This window comes from Clarias gariepinus, chromosome 26 (assembly GCF_024256425.1).
Source record: "Clarias gariepinus isolate MV-2021 ecotype Netherlands chromosome 26, CGAR_prim_01v2, whole genome shotgun sequence".
Classification (NCBI taxonomy): Eukaryota; Metazoa; Chordata; class Actinopteri; order Siluriformes; family Clariidae; genus Clarias; species Clarias gariepinus.
In genome coordinates this window covers 2,041,643-2,053,872 of record NC_071125.1, presented here as the reverse complement: position 1 = coordinate 2,053,872, position 12,230 = coordinate 2,041,643, and the positions used below count along the sequence as shown (strand labels likewise).

The 12,230-nt window shown below is 38.3% G+C and overlaps 2 protein-coding genes across 2 annotated transcripts; one reads left to right on the top strand and one right to left on the bottom strand.

Moving 5' to 3' along the window:
* The first annotated feature begins 250 nt into the window (after window positions 1-250).
* Window positions 251-3,736, top strand: LOC128514053 (uncharacterized). The gene is made up of 2 exons (XM_053487699.1): window positions 251-2,945; window positions 3,351-3,736. The coding sequence occupies exons 1-2, from the start codon at window positions 2,430-2,432 to the stop codon at window positions 3,729-3,731; spliced, it is 897 nt and encodes a 298-aa protein (XP_053343674.1). The 5' UTR covers window positions 251-2,429; the 3' UTR covers window positions 3,732-3,736.
* Window positions 3,737-6,810: 3,074 nt separating this feature from the next.
* On the bottom strand, window positions 6,811-11,931 carry LOC128514364 (uncharacterized). Its single transcript, XM_053488183.1, has 2 exons — window positions 11,807-11,931; window positions 6,811-8,232 (listed from the first exon to the last, which is right to left on the bottom strand). Exon 2 carries the CDS (start codon window positions 8,197-8,199, stop codon window positions 7,051-7,053), a length of 1,149 nt encoding a protein of 382 aa, XP_053344158.1. The 5' UTR covers window positions 8,200-8,232; window positions 11,807-11,931; the 3' UTR covers window positions 6,811-7,050.
* Between the last annotated feature and the right edge of the window lie 299 nt (window positions 11,932-12,230).

Genomic DNA, 12,230 nt, shown 5'->3' with positions numbered 1-12,230 from the left:
TTTCTTTAGCTGCATACAACCCAAATACAGCACTAGCAAATATGCCAAATTTGGCAAACCATTCTAACAAAAAAAAAAATTCAAGATTTTTCGCAAACATAACTTCCGGCTGGTAGATCAGATACACATAGAATGATAACCTGGGTCATACCATTCTTAATTCATCATATGTAATGTATGATGATATTTAACAGTTGTGAAGTTGTTTGTTTTCTATTTGAATTATTCAAAAATTGGAGGAAAATTTATTTTTCAGAAATCAGGGGAGAGACAGAGTGGTTATTAGTGAGCGTTCATCATATATAATGTGAATATTTATAAAATCTGTTTGTCCTGTGAAAGGCCATGTTTGTCCTATGCACATTTTCTATCTTTCCTGGATACTTTTTCCAGATTAGGTAAAGTTAACTGCTGACTATAATGTTTAATGGCATGACTTTTTAAATAAAATAGCTAGCTAAAGAAAGTTGGTGATCTGTGCTCTTCACCTGTGCTATGACACACCTAGTTGTCTCTTAATAGCACCTCTATTACCTGTCACTGGATTAACAAAATAGCTATTGTTTGTCAGTCTAGCTCAAAAGAAAGCTAACCTAAAAATCACTCAGTTGCAATCTTTCCCTCTCATGGGTTGCAAGTGTGGGGAGTAGCATCTTCTCTTGTGCGTTACAAGTAGCTAATTAGGCACCCACCCAGACCGATATGTGCGGTAGTGGCTTCCGGTAGTGGGCCGGCCCAAAGCTGAGCTAGCTAAGACATTTGATGAGGTGTGCAACACATCAGAAGATCTGCCAATGCTGGTCAGATGTTATAAAGGACACGCTGCTCTGAGGCCAACGTTGGTGAGACACGAGTGCTGTCTGGGTATAAGCAGCTATAACCAGTTTCTGAAACAGTTCGATTGCAGTTAATATGATAAAAAAGAAAAAAAGAAAGCTGTATACTCCTTTTGTTGAGAATTTTTTACAAACAGTGACTGTGAACGGGCAACATGGTAAATGATAAAGTGTATAATGATTTTAGAGCTAAGTTATGCCTGTCTGAGGAGAAATTAATGTAGGTCTACGGCAGTGGCGGCCGGCCCATAGGGGGCGCTGGGGCACCGCCCTCCCTGATAAGAGGGGCTTAAAATTTAAAATATATTTTTACAAATTAAGTTTTTAAATTCGGTTTACCCACCAGTATGTGCCTACATGCGATATGAATAACATATACAACATTTCCCACCTAGTGACATTCATTCACCAGTGAATTTCCACAGACAGACTTGTATCGTTTCTGTCATGGGGCGCTGAGAAAAAGCGCCCCTGAGTGCAGCCAAATAGCCAGTCATGTACTGTTGCTAGGGTAAATTAATAAATGTGCAGCCAATCAGTTTCTCAGAATTTTATGGTCTTGGGGCGCTGGAAATTCTGCCCCAAGCAGCAGAAAATACCGCGAGATTTAATTTTTTTTTCTTTTGAGGCGCGGCCAATCAGAGAGAGGCGCGGTCAATCAGAGTAATGATGGCGAACTTAACGAGCGAAGAGCAGTTTCCACCAAATTCTGTGAGATCCTTATTAATATACCCGTTTTAGACTGTTGTGTTAAATTGCATTTTTTAAACTGTTTTTCTTTGTGTGAACCACTTTGAGATGCAACTTTGCTTGAAAGGTGATCCAGCTGATCATACCCTTTGATGTTGATTATTGTATTTGATACTCTCTTAAGCATGCATGGCGTATTATACAATGGAAATTTGTTCATTTACTTTATCTGTGAAACTGGTGATTTTAAGGAGGAGATTAAATCATTACTGTTAATTGTAATCATCGTCTGACTGTTAATTTTAATTCTTATATTGGACTAAGCAAAGAAATATTTTGTCACATCAGCCCCACCAGGAAAATTTTTCACCAGCCGCCACTGGTCTACGGCCACGTTCACACGTATTTTTAAAAATGGAGATTTTTTTTTTATTTTTTTTATTATAATTCTGTCCACACAACCTACGTTTTAAAAATATCTTTGTCTAAATAAAAACCTGTCAGGAGCATCCCTAATCAAAAGAGGGCCAATCAGGAGCCTAGACCAAACGTCATTACTGGTTTAAACATTTTTACAGTTTGTCTCCACCCAGTTCAGCTGTAACAACTTTGATATACACCTATGTGAGCATGCACAAAGGCACGGCTGGGATAGCAAAATTGGGGCGTGCCACGCTGAGGGTCCGTCCACACGAAGCCGGTGCGTTCCCTATCCGATCTTTTTTTTTCGTGAACACGGCGTCGTCTCACGAAATATCTGCGTACACACGAAAGCACTGAAAACGATGTAGTATATATGCCAGACCAGTATGGGGCGCTGTAATACTGCCATAGAGATACGCTATACGCGGAGAAGAAGACTTTGAGCATGCGCATAACCTTGCGCGCTGTATACGAACCAAAATGAAGAAGACGAAGATGGCGAAGGCAACAACTTCAAGAGCAAGAATGGAGTCTTTCGTGTGGACTGACGACGAAGTCGAACTTCTGCTCAGAGTCACACTCGACTACAAGAACACTAAGCTCCAAGAAAACGTGAACTGGGAGTCGTGTCACTCCAAATATAGTGATATAATGGACGCGTTTCAGGCACGGTATCCGAGGGAGCTAACCAATAAGGATTTCCCTCACGTTGCTACCATGGCCTCAAAAGCCCAAGTAACCGCAAAGTTGAAAAATATACGGAGGAAATACAGGAATGCGGTGGACACAGGTTGTCGAAGTGGTCAAGGACGGGTAGTACTTATATTTTATGAGCTTTGCGAGGAGATCTGGGGTCGTTCGCCTGCTACACGCTCCATCGATGCCGGCATCGAGACGGGTGACCTGGAAGACTCGTCTACAGATTCTCCAAACTCCTCTGAATCCTTCAACCGTCTTACATCTGCGGTTGTAAAGCAGCGCCGGGATTTGCTCCAGGTAAAATTGGCTCCGGGTTTTTGAGCGAGTACGAATGTGTGAGGCACTATGTAAAGCGCTTTGTTGGCCATGGGTCTGTTGAAAGCGCTGTATAGATGCAGTTCATTTACATATGATACAGTATTGTATGTAGTATATGATGACACAATCAACTTTGAGGTAAACTAATTGTAGTTCAATTAATGCATTTGTTTATATGTAGGTAAAATCAATTTTGTGCAACCACTTACAGTACCATAACATTTAGTAAATTCAATTAATTAGTTTTTATTTCAGTATAGTTAGGATGGATGCATGTTCTTTGTGTAGGTGTGTTGGATTAGTCCATTACTATATATTACTACACATAGCTTTCTGAACTTATTTTGCATAGTAATAATGCACATTTTCTCTGCTTTATTTAAGGCAAAGTTGAACAGCCATCGAGGACACAGGCTGAAGACGAAGGTCCCCACCGATATGGCAGAGGAGGACCTTAAAATAAAGAGGAGGATGTTGGAGTTGATGGAGGCCTCTTCTAGACGCAACTCCGAAAACATTGCTAACATTACCAGCACAATTCAGGAGGGTTTTTCCTTCATGAAGGAACTATTCCAACGTCACTTTACACCCACCCACAGCAGCATTGGTCAATCCCAAGAGCACCCACCATCATTCATGAACACAACACCACACCCTACTACACCAGCCTTCCCGCACACACCTGGGCCTGATAGACCAGCAAACCAACCTGTTTATCTCAACGATATTAAGGAAGAGAAGTTTTGTGTCATAAATACTATTTAATAAAGATGTTTTGTTCTATATCAATTCTCTTTCAGAGCATTTTCCTATAGAATTAGTTCTTAGTAGCTTAATTACATTGTAAAAAAATCTAATGTGGTTTAGTCTTTTTTTTAAAGGTGAAACATTTTTGCATTTATATAGAGTAAATATTAAAGTTGTAAAATCATGTAAATATATATTATAAATTGAGTAGACATAGAACCCAATAACTACATTTAATACAATGATGTATAAAATTCAGTAAATATAATAATAAAAAAAACAGTACAACAAGTCAGTACAATGGTGAAATAAAAATTAGTAGATATAACTGAAATGCAAGATCTAAGTTTTTAGTAAAACTAAAAATGTAACTTTTATTAAACAAACAAATATGCGGCGTTTGCTAAATATTTTATCTGTGTTTAATTCATACTGGATTCCCAGTTAACAAATATGTTAAACTTATTTGGAATTTTAATGTGCGGTTTTAAATGTGTTTCAGCTGGGGGAATTCTTTTACTCTGAACTGATGCAGTGAGAAGCTTCTCGTGTTTTAAACAGCCATGTCAGACGTATCCCCTGGTTGAGAAAAAGATGTTACTGTGTTACAGTAGGGTAAAATTGTTGTAAATATTAAATCAAAGGAGCAAAGAAACCAGCTTAGAAGAGTGCTAAAAATACTAGAATTGGGTTAAGAACTTTTCAACATGTTATTAAAATCTGAAAGGATAGTGCTGAATTGTCAACTCCACAGAAGAAATGTGAAAAACATAAATTTAGGTGATAAGGGATCAGTTAAATGCTTAGTAAAGTTATATCGCAAAAAAGCAGACAAAAGAAATAAGAGCCAAGTTTAACAGTGAATGTAAGACCATTTCCACAAAATGTCAAGAGAACACAGGATTGTGATTAAACAGAACAACTTCTTACTGTATGGGGACTTACTAGAAAAAAACTACTAGGTCATGAGACTAGATCATGTGGTCTGATGAGTTTAGATTGACCCTATTCACCCAGAGGCAAAAATTTATGTAGCGGCATTACACAAGATTATTGAACAATACAATAGTAAATGCACATCACAATAAAAGATAAAGGGGCTCCAATTAAGTATGTTTGTGTGCCTCTTTTGGTCAGCAGTTAAATTTGAATAACACATAAATACAGACCAAATGTAATAATTAAATCAAATGAACATATATGTGTATGCAAATTACACTTCCTGCTGGTTTTCTATATTATTTCAGTTACAATTACTGAGTATTTTGTCAAATTTGTCATACACTTTGTTAATCTTAAAACAACGGCATACGAATAAGATTACTTTCCCTTCTATTCACAGCAGAGTGGTTACAGTGTGGTATTATTATGTTTATATCACCATCTACAGGCATGACCATTTAACTGCCTGAACTTTTTATAACCTGGATTAAGTTATATTTAAATTCCCACATTATAAAAATTTACAAAAACAAAACAAAAAATATACTAAATTAAAATAATTAATTACTCTTTGCCTTAACGTTTAATTATTGTTAAAAGTTAGTCAAAAGTTAGTGTTTTTTCATAACATTAAAACCACCGGCCGGTTTGTCACTTTATATTGCCGAATCAACTATTACCCATTGAGGCATGAACTCCACTAGACCTCTAAAGGTGTGCTCTGGCATTTGGCACCAAAAAATTACAAAGAGATCTTTTAAGTCCTGTAAGCTGTGAGGCGAGGATTCCATGGATTTGACCTGTTTGTCCAGCACATACAGTACCACAAATCCTTGATCAAACTGAGATCTGGGGAACTTGTTTAACACCTTTAACTTTGTGTCACATATTTCAAACCATTTACTCAAGCTAAAATCTGCAGAAAGAGGCCACTTTAATTAGGGGATACTTGCTAAAATGAGGTGTACTTGGAACAGTGCCTGCAAAATTGTTTAGGCAGGTGGTACATCAATTTCTCCACAGAAATGTCAGGGCCCAAGGTTTCCCAGCATATTATTGTCTTTCAAAGGTGGACAGGAGATAGCATGGGTTACGCAGCTCCATACACAGTAAGCTATTATGCACTGTGTGTTCTGGCACATTTCTATTAGAGCCAGCATGAACCTTTCTGCATCTTTGTCTACAGTCGCTCTTCTGTGGGATTGGACCAGACAGGCTAACCATTACTTCTCATCCTCATCATTGAGCCTTGGGCATTCATTACCCAGTCTCCAGTTCACCATTTGTAGTAACTTGAGCTTCTTGTAGTAGGTACTGAGCACTGTATACTCTTCTTTTAAAGATGCTCTCACGCAGTCACAATTTGGCCCTCAAATTTGTAAATTTGCTAATTTTTTTTTAACTTTCAACACATCAACTTAAAGAACTGATTGAACAGGATACTTAACAGTATATAGTAATATATCCTACTCATTAACTGGTGCCATTTTAACAAAATAATCATCTGTTGTTTTTTTTTTATATGGCTCATCAATGTACATTATTTAAGTATTAGGAACTAATACCCAATGTTTTATTGGTCAAACCTAATTATTTGTCATCAGCACTTACACCCACCTAGGTGTAGTGGTTAGCACTGTTGCTTTGCACCTCCAGGGTCTGGGTTAGATTCCCAGCCAGGCTTGACCCCCGTGTCTGCGTGCATGGAGTTTGCATGTTCTCCCCGTGCTTGGTGGGTTTCCTCCGGGTATTCCAGTTTCCTCCCACAGTCCAAAGATATGCAGGTTAGGTTAATTGGTATTTGCAAATTGCCCATAGTGTGTGTATGTCTGTGTGCCTGCGATGGATTGGCACCCTGTCCAGGGTGTACCCCGCCTCGTGCCCAAGTCTCCTGGGATAGGCTCCAGACCACCATGATCCTGAATAAAGGATTAAGCAGTAATGATGATAAGTGAGTGAGTAAGTAATACCTACCTTTATATTTAATAATACTAAAAGTACTAGTAAAGTACTAATCTTAAGATAGTCTATAGTAAAGGCTGGATTATGTCCGGCAATACTTTCTGCGTTAGGTACTGTATATTAGAAATAACCGGTCATGAGATGGAAATACATTTATCTTTGAGTTTATTTATATGCATTATGTAGGAGTAAATAAAATGCATCAACATTATATTTTCAATGTACAGTAACTTCTTTTCAGTTTATTCTTCCTTCTGTAGAGGCTAATGTGTTCCCGTTAAGCTTTACTCCTTAGACCCTTAGACCCTGCTATAAGCACTTATTTAAAAAAAAAAAGAAAAGAACATTTTACAAAACCCTTAAAAATCTAAACTGAGTACATGGTGTAGATGCTGATTTGGTCATCAGCGTGTGTAGTGTAATATAAATTCCATTATTTTGCGTGCATAAAAATGTTTGCTGTTTTGTGAGAGCTGAAATAAACATGCTCTGGGTTAAAATTATTGGCTTCCTCCACTCTGGTAGAGGGACTGACAGCATGGACGAGGCAGGTGGGATGACTGTCGCATAGAGTCTTAAACACAGATTGAATACCACCTTTTTCCTTCTCTGTTTGATCATTTATCATGCTTTTGTTGAGTGGTTTGGGTTCAGCAGTAAAAGACACCACAATTCTTATTTTATTATTGCACAAGTACTCAAAATAATTGACACCATTATTTACAGACAGAAGACAGAAGTCTTCATCTTTAAAGACCCTTACTGACCAAGAGACCCAGTCATACTTCTTGACAAGAGAATCCAGTAAGAGTTTTGGAAACTCAGGGTCGACACTGCTCTCCCTCTCCTTGATCATTTGATCTAAATCAGTCTTGGCTTGCTCAGCAAACTTGTCTACACATTCATCCACCGCCGCCTTCATGCGCTTCTCCACATCTTCCATCCGGACTTGCCATTTCTTCACCACATCCTCTCCAACAGTGCCATCCTTTAGTGCAGTGTATCCCATCAATGCTATAACACCAACCACAAACACCTTCTTCATGCTAGCACAGAATTGCTCCACTGCCCTCCTGCTCCTCTGCTCAGTGAGAAGTATCGTGTCCAGCATCATCTCTCCAGAGGTGTTCTCCTTAGTGATGGCATTGTACAAGCATTCAAGGTTCTTGTCTCCCTCATATTCATCAAAGAAGATGAGGAACTCCTCAATCTTAACCTTCTTAAACTTTGGTTTGGCTTTTAAAATATTGTTAAACATATCATATTGTTCCATTATCTGTGAGTAGAACCTAAAGTTCTGCATGTTCAACAATGATCGTCGCAATGCTAGCTCTGTTTTTTTAACACCACCCTGAATGTTTTCCAAGTTCTGGTTAACACTTTTAAATTGACCAGCAAGATACTTAGCCTCATTGCCCTCTGGGTTGCTAAGGAGCTCAGTTGAAACCATAAAAACTGCCTCCAGGATGGGGTGAAACTGGCCAACAGTGGCTGCCAAGACTTCACAGCCTTGGTCTAGGATCTCCATTCCTTTTTCAATACTCTCCCTATTTTCTTCAAACCACTTTGCCACACCAGTCATATTGGAGATCAGTATAGAGCTCCTGCCTTTAATCTGTGAAACAAAGCAAATGTTCTTTCTGTAACACAGCAAGATAAATCATTTAAAAACATTGCTCAAGCAGGAAATGTCAAATCAAATTAAAACCAATTAAATTGTATTGGTCGCAAACACAACCATGCAGTAAAACATATGCTGAAATGCTTTCTATGGTTATCCAGTGACAGAAAAAAAAAAATCCAATCTAATATAAAATATGTAAAAGATATATGACAAAAAAAGATATGAATTGTGTTTGGAATAAAGTGCAGATATGTACAATGCAATGTTGTGCAAAAAAAAAAAAAAAAATCCATATCTATATTTATGTCTGTGTATAAACATTACTATTTCTTTGAGGACACCCAAGACAAAATTCCAGTACAAGTGAATAAGTAAATAGTCATTCACTCATTGTTAGGGTGTTCCTAGGTGGATCAATGATATGCCAGGGGACTGTTAGACTTGAATTTGCAGTTGCTGTGATATCCTTGTTGTTTGCTAGGGCGTTTCCAAAGCAAGTCTCAAAATGTAGTCATGAATATGCCGCTCAGGTTTTGTGAGAATCCATCTAATAATCCATGTGTTGTAATTGTTTGGCTAAAGTAAGCTATACCACAAAATGATTCATTCACAGGTTGTTTAATAGTCATTGACAGACAGGCACTCTGTGATCTCAGTAATCTGACACTACTGTTTTAAAACTAAAGTCCTAAAAAGCATCAAACTGCATTCCCCGTCACCCCCATCATGCCATATGTTCCTAATCACCTGTATTTCATTAATATGCCTTGTTAGACCAGCTCATGGCTGGGCCTCACACCTTTATTTTTTTTTTTATTGGGGCTATAGCCAGAAAGTGGGGCTATAGCCAGTGTATAAACCAGGTGTCAAAAAGATGGCCCTTAAAATCAACCCAAGCCAGAGACCAACAGACCAGATCTTTTAACCCAGCCCAGGCCTAAGGCCAAAAAGGCAGCCTATTTAATCAAGCCCAAGGCATTGGACAATGGGGTGCCCTCACTTCACTATAGCATACGCCAGAGGTATATAAAAAATACACCAGAGGTTATATAAAAAAAACAAAACTCATCACCCACCCCACGACAGGGACCAACAGTACAGCCACGCAAGTGACATCCAAGTCAGAAGACAAAAAGGAGGCCTTACAAGACCTCCTGTGTCCAGCACACTTTGGCCTAACATTTTCTTCCCATCTGTGCCTCTTTACATTCCACAACTCAAATCCTTGTTTCTGTCTTATGATTTATTTTTGAGTTTACACATTGAAACATCTGTTTGTGGCATAATTCAATAAATAAGTGAAAGAAATTCAATTATATAATCTTTACTGTACACATTGTATTATATAAGATATGCTTGACCAAAATGACAAATGTTTAATTTACCCCCACCCCCTCCCCCGGTGCCCAGTGAGTTCCTAGAGGTATCTATTGTTTAAGTTTTATGACATTTACCTATTTTAAACCCTATCAAACAAGTACTGATAGCGAATTAGCAAATCTGAATTTGGGCTTCATTTAAAAGTGCATAAATTTTCAAATTGGATAACGAGTCAAATCAAATTTCAAATATTTTTAAAGCATGTTTGACTCAATCCTAAAATAGCTGCAGACATAGAAACAGACTGTAAAAACAGACATTAAAACAATAAGCAACAATATAACAATAAACAACAATAAAACATCCACCTTATTGCATAAAATAGGAAAAATAAAACAGTTAAACAAAAAATAAATAAAAACAGGGAGAAGAAAACCTCATCAAATTGTATTAAACGCTAAAAGATATAAAAAGTCGTGAGGTGGGAAGAAGATGGTGAAGAGATATTAAAAGAAAATCAGTTCTTGTGACGTCAACAAGATAATATATTAGGAATTTACACTTACCTAAAGGATTATTAGGAACGCCTGTTCAATTTCTCATTAATGCAATTATCTAATCAACCAATCCCATGGCAGTTGTTTCAATGTATTTAGTGGTGTGGTCCTGGTCAAGACAATCTCCTGAACTCCAAACTGAATGTCAGAATGGGAAAGAAAGGTAATTTAAGCAATTTCGAGCGTGGCATGGTTGTTGGTGTCAGACGGGCCGGTCTGAGTATTTCACAATCTGCTCAGTTACTGGGATTTTCACGCACAGCCATTTCTAGGGTTTACAAAGAATGGTGTGAAAAGGGAAAAACATCCAGTATGCGTCAGTCCTGTGGGCGAAAATGCCTTGTTGATGCTAGAGGTCAGAGGAGAATGGGCCAACTGATTCAAGCTGATAGAAGAGCAACTTTGACTGAAATAACTATTCGTTACAAGCGAGGTATGCAGCAAAGCATTTGTGAAGCCACAACACGCACAACCTTGAGGCGGATGGGCTACAACAGCAGAAGACCCCACTGGGTACCACTCATCTCCACTACAAATAGGGAAAAGAGGCTACAATTTGCATAAGTTCACCAGATTTGGACAGTTGAAGACTGGAAAAATGTTGCCTGGTCTGATGAGTCTCGATTTCTGTTGAGACATTTAAATGCTAGAGTCAGAATTTGGCATAAACAGAACAGAATGAGAACATGGATCCATCATGCCATGTTACCACTGTGCAGGCTGGTGGTGGTGGTGTAATGGTGTGGGGGGTGTTTTCTTGGCCACGGGCTACCTGAGCATTGTTTCTGACCATGTCCATCCCTTTATGACCACCATGTACCCATCCTCTGATGGCTACTTCCAGCAGGATAATGCACAATGTCACAAAGCTCGAATCATTTCAAATTGGTTTCTTGAACATGACAATGAGTACACTGTACTAAAATGTCCCCCACAGTCACCAGATCTCAACCCAATAGAGCATCTTTGGGATTGTGGTGGAACGGGAGCTTCGTGCCCTGGATGTGCATCCCACAAATCTCCATCAATTGCAAGATGCTATCCCATCAATATGGGCCAAGATTTCTAAAGAATGCTTTAAGCAGCTTGTTGAATCAATGCCACGTAGAATTAAGGCAGTTCTGAAGGCGAAAGGGGGTCAAACACTGTATTAGTATGGTGTTCCTAATAGTCCTTTAGGTGAGGGTATAATAATTACACATACACACACAAATTATATCTTCAAAGCCAACTTATTTAAAAATTAATTTTATTTAGGGTTCTGGTTGTGTGTAGTTTTCCATTTGAAAGTATTTATAACGCTTCAAATGAAGAATAAATAGAAGCCAGTGTTATAATGAGTCAGCACAAAGACCATCACCTTTTATCTGTTGGTTTCAAGGATTCAAGGAGCTTTATTGTCATACCAGCACACTTCCATTTTCTGGTACGAAATCAACTTCAAAACCACATCCCTGTTTACTACTACAGTAACATGTCAATATTTATGTAAGAACAAGATCCGGCCATCAGATCCGGCCGCCTTGAAAACATTCCTAACTGTATATTTTACAAATTAGACATATACATATACAATACTGAATGTACAAATAGCCTGATTTTAAAATAGCTGAGTAAATAAAGACAAAAGTAAAACAAAGAAGCACAAAAAAGGAAAGAACAAAAGCTGAGATGAAGAAATGGCTTACGGTTAGTTGGTGAAATGTGCAGAGTGAGAGAGCCTCGCCCTCTGCAGCGTTTCAGTTTAATCCAGCTGTGTTTAAAATCTCCAGCCCCTGCGGCTCAGCATGCATTTATAGCCCCGGCACTCCTACTTTGGATAGACTCCACCTCCTGGCTACCCTCTTGCAAAGGGATGGGTAATATCCAGTAAAGTGTGCCTCTTTCATACGTTTCTACTCTGCTCAGAGTAAAAAAACAAACAAACAGTCTCTACAAGCATATGTGTTATGTGCTGAAACCGAGTTTTCTTTCATATTCCCTGGGTTAAGGACAATTTAAAGCTAATTAGCATGAGGTCGTAGAAGCAAAATATTTCCTGAAATACTATATTTAGAAAATAAAAACAAAGCACTAAAGCATTGCACCACAGAAGGTAAAAATTTAGAAGCA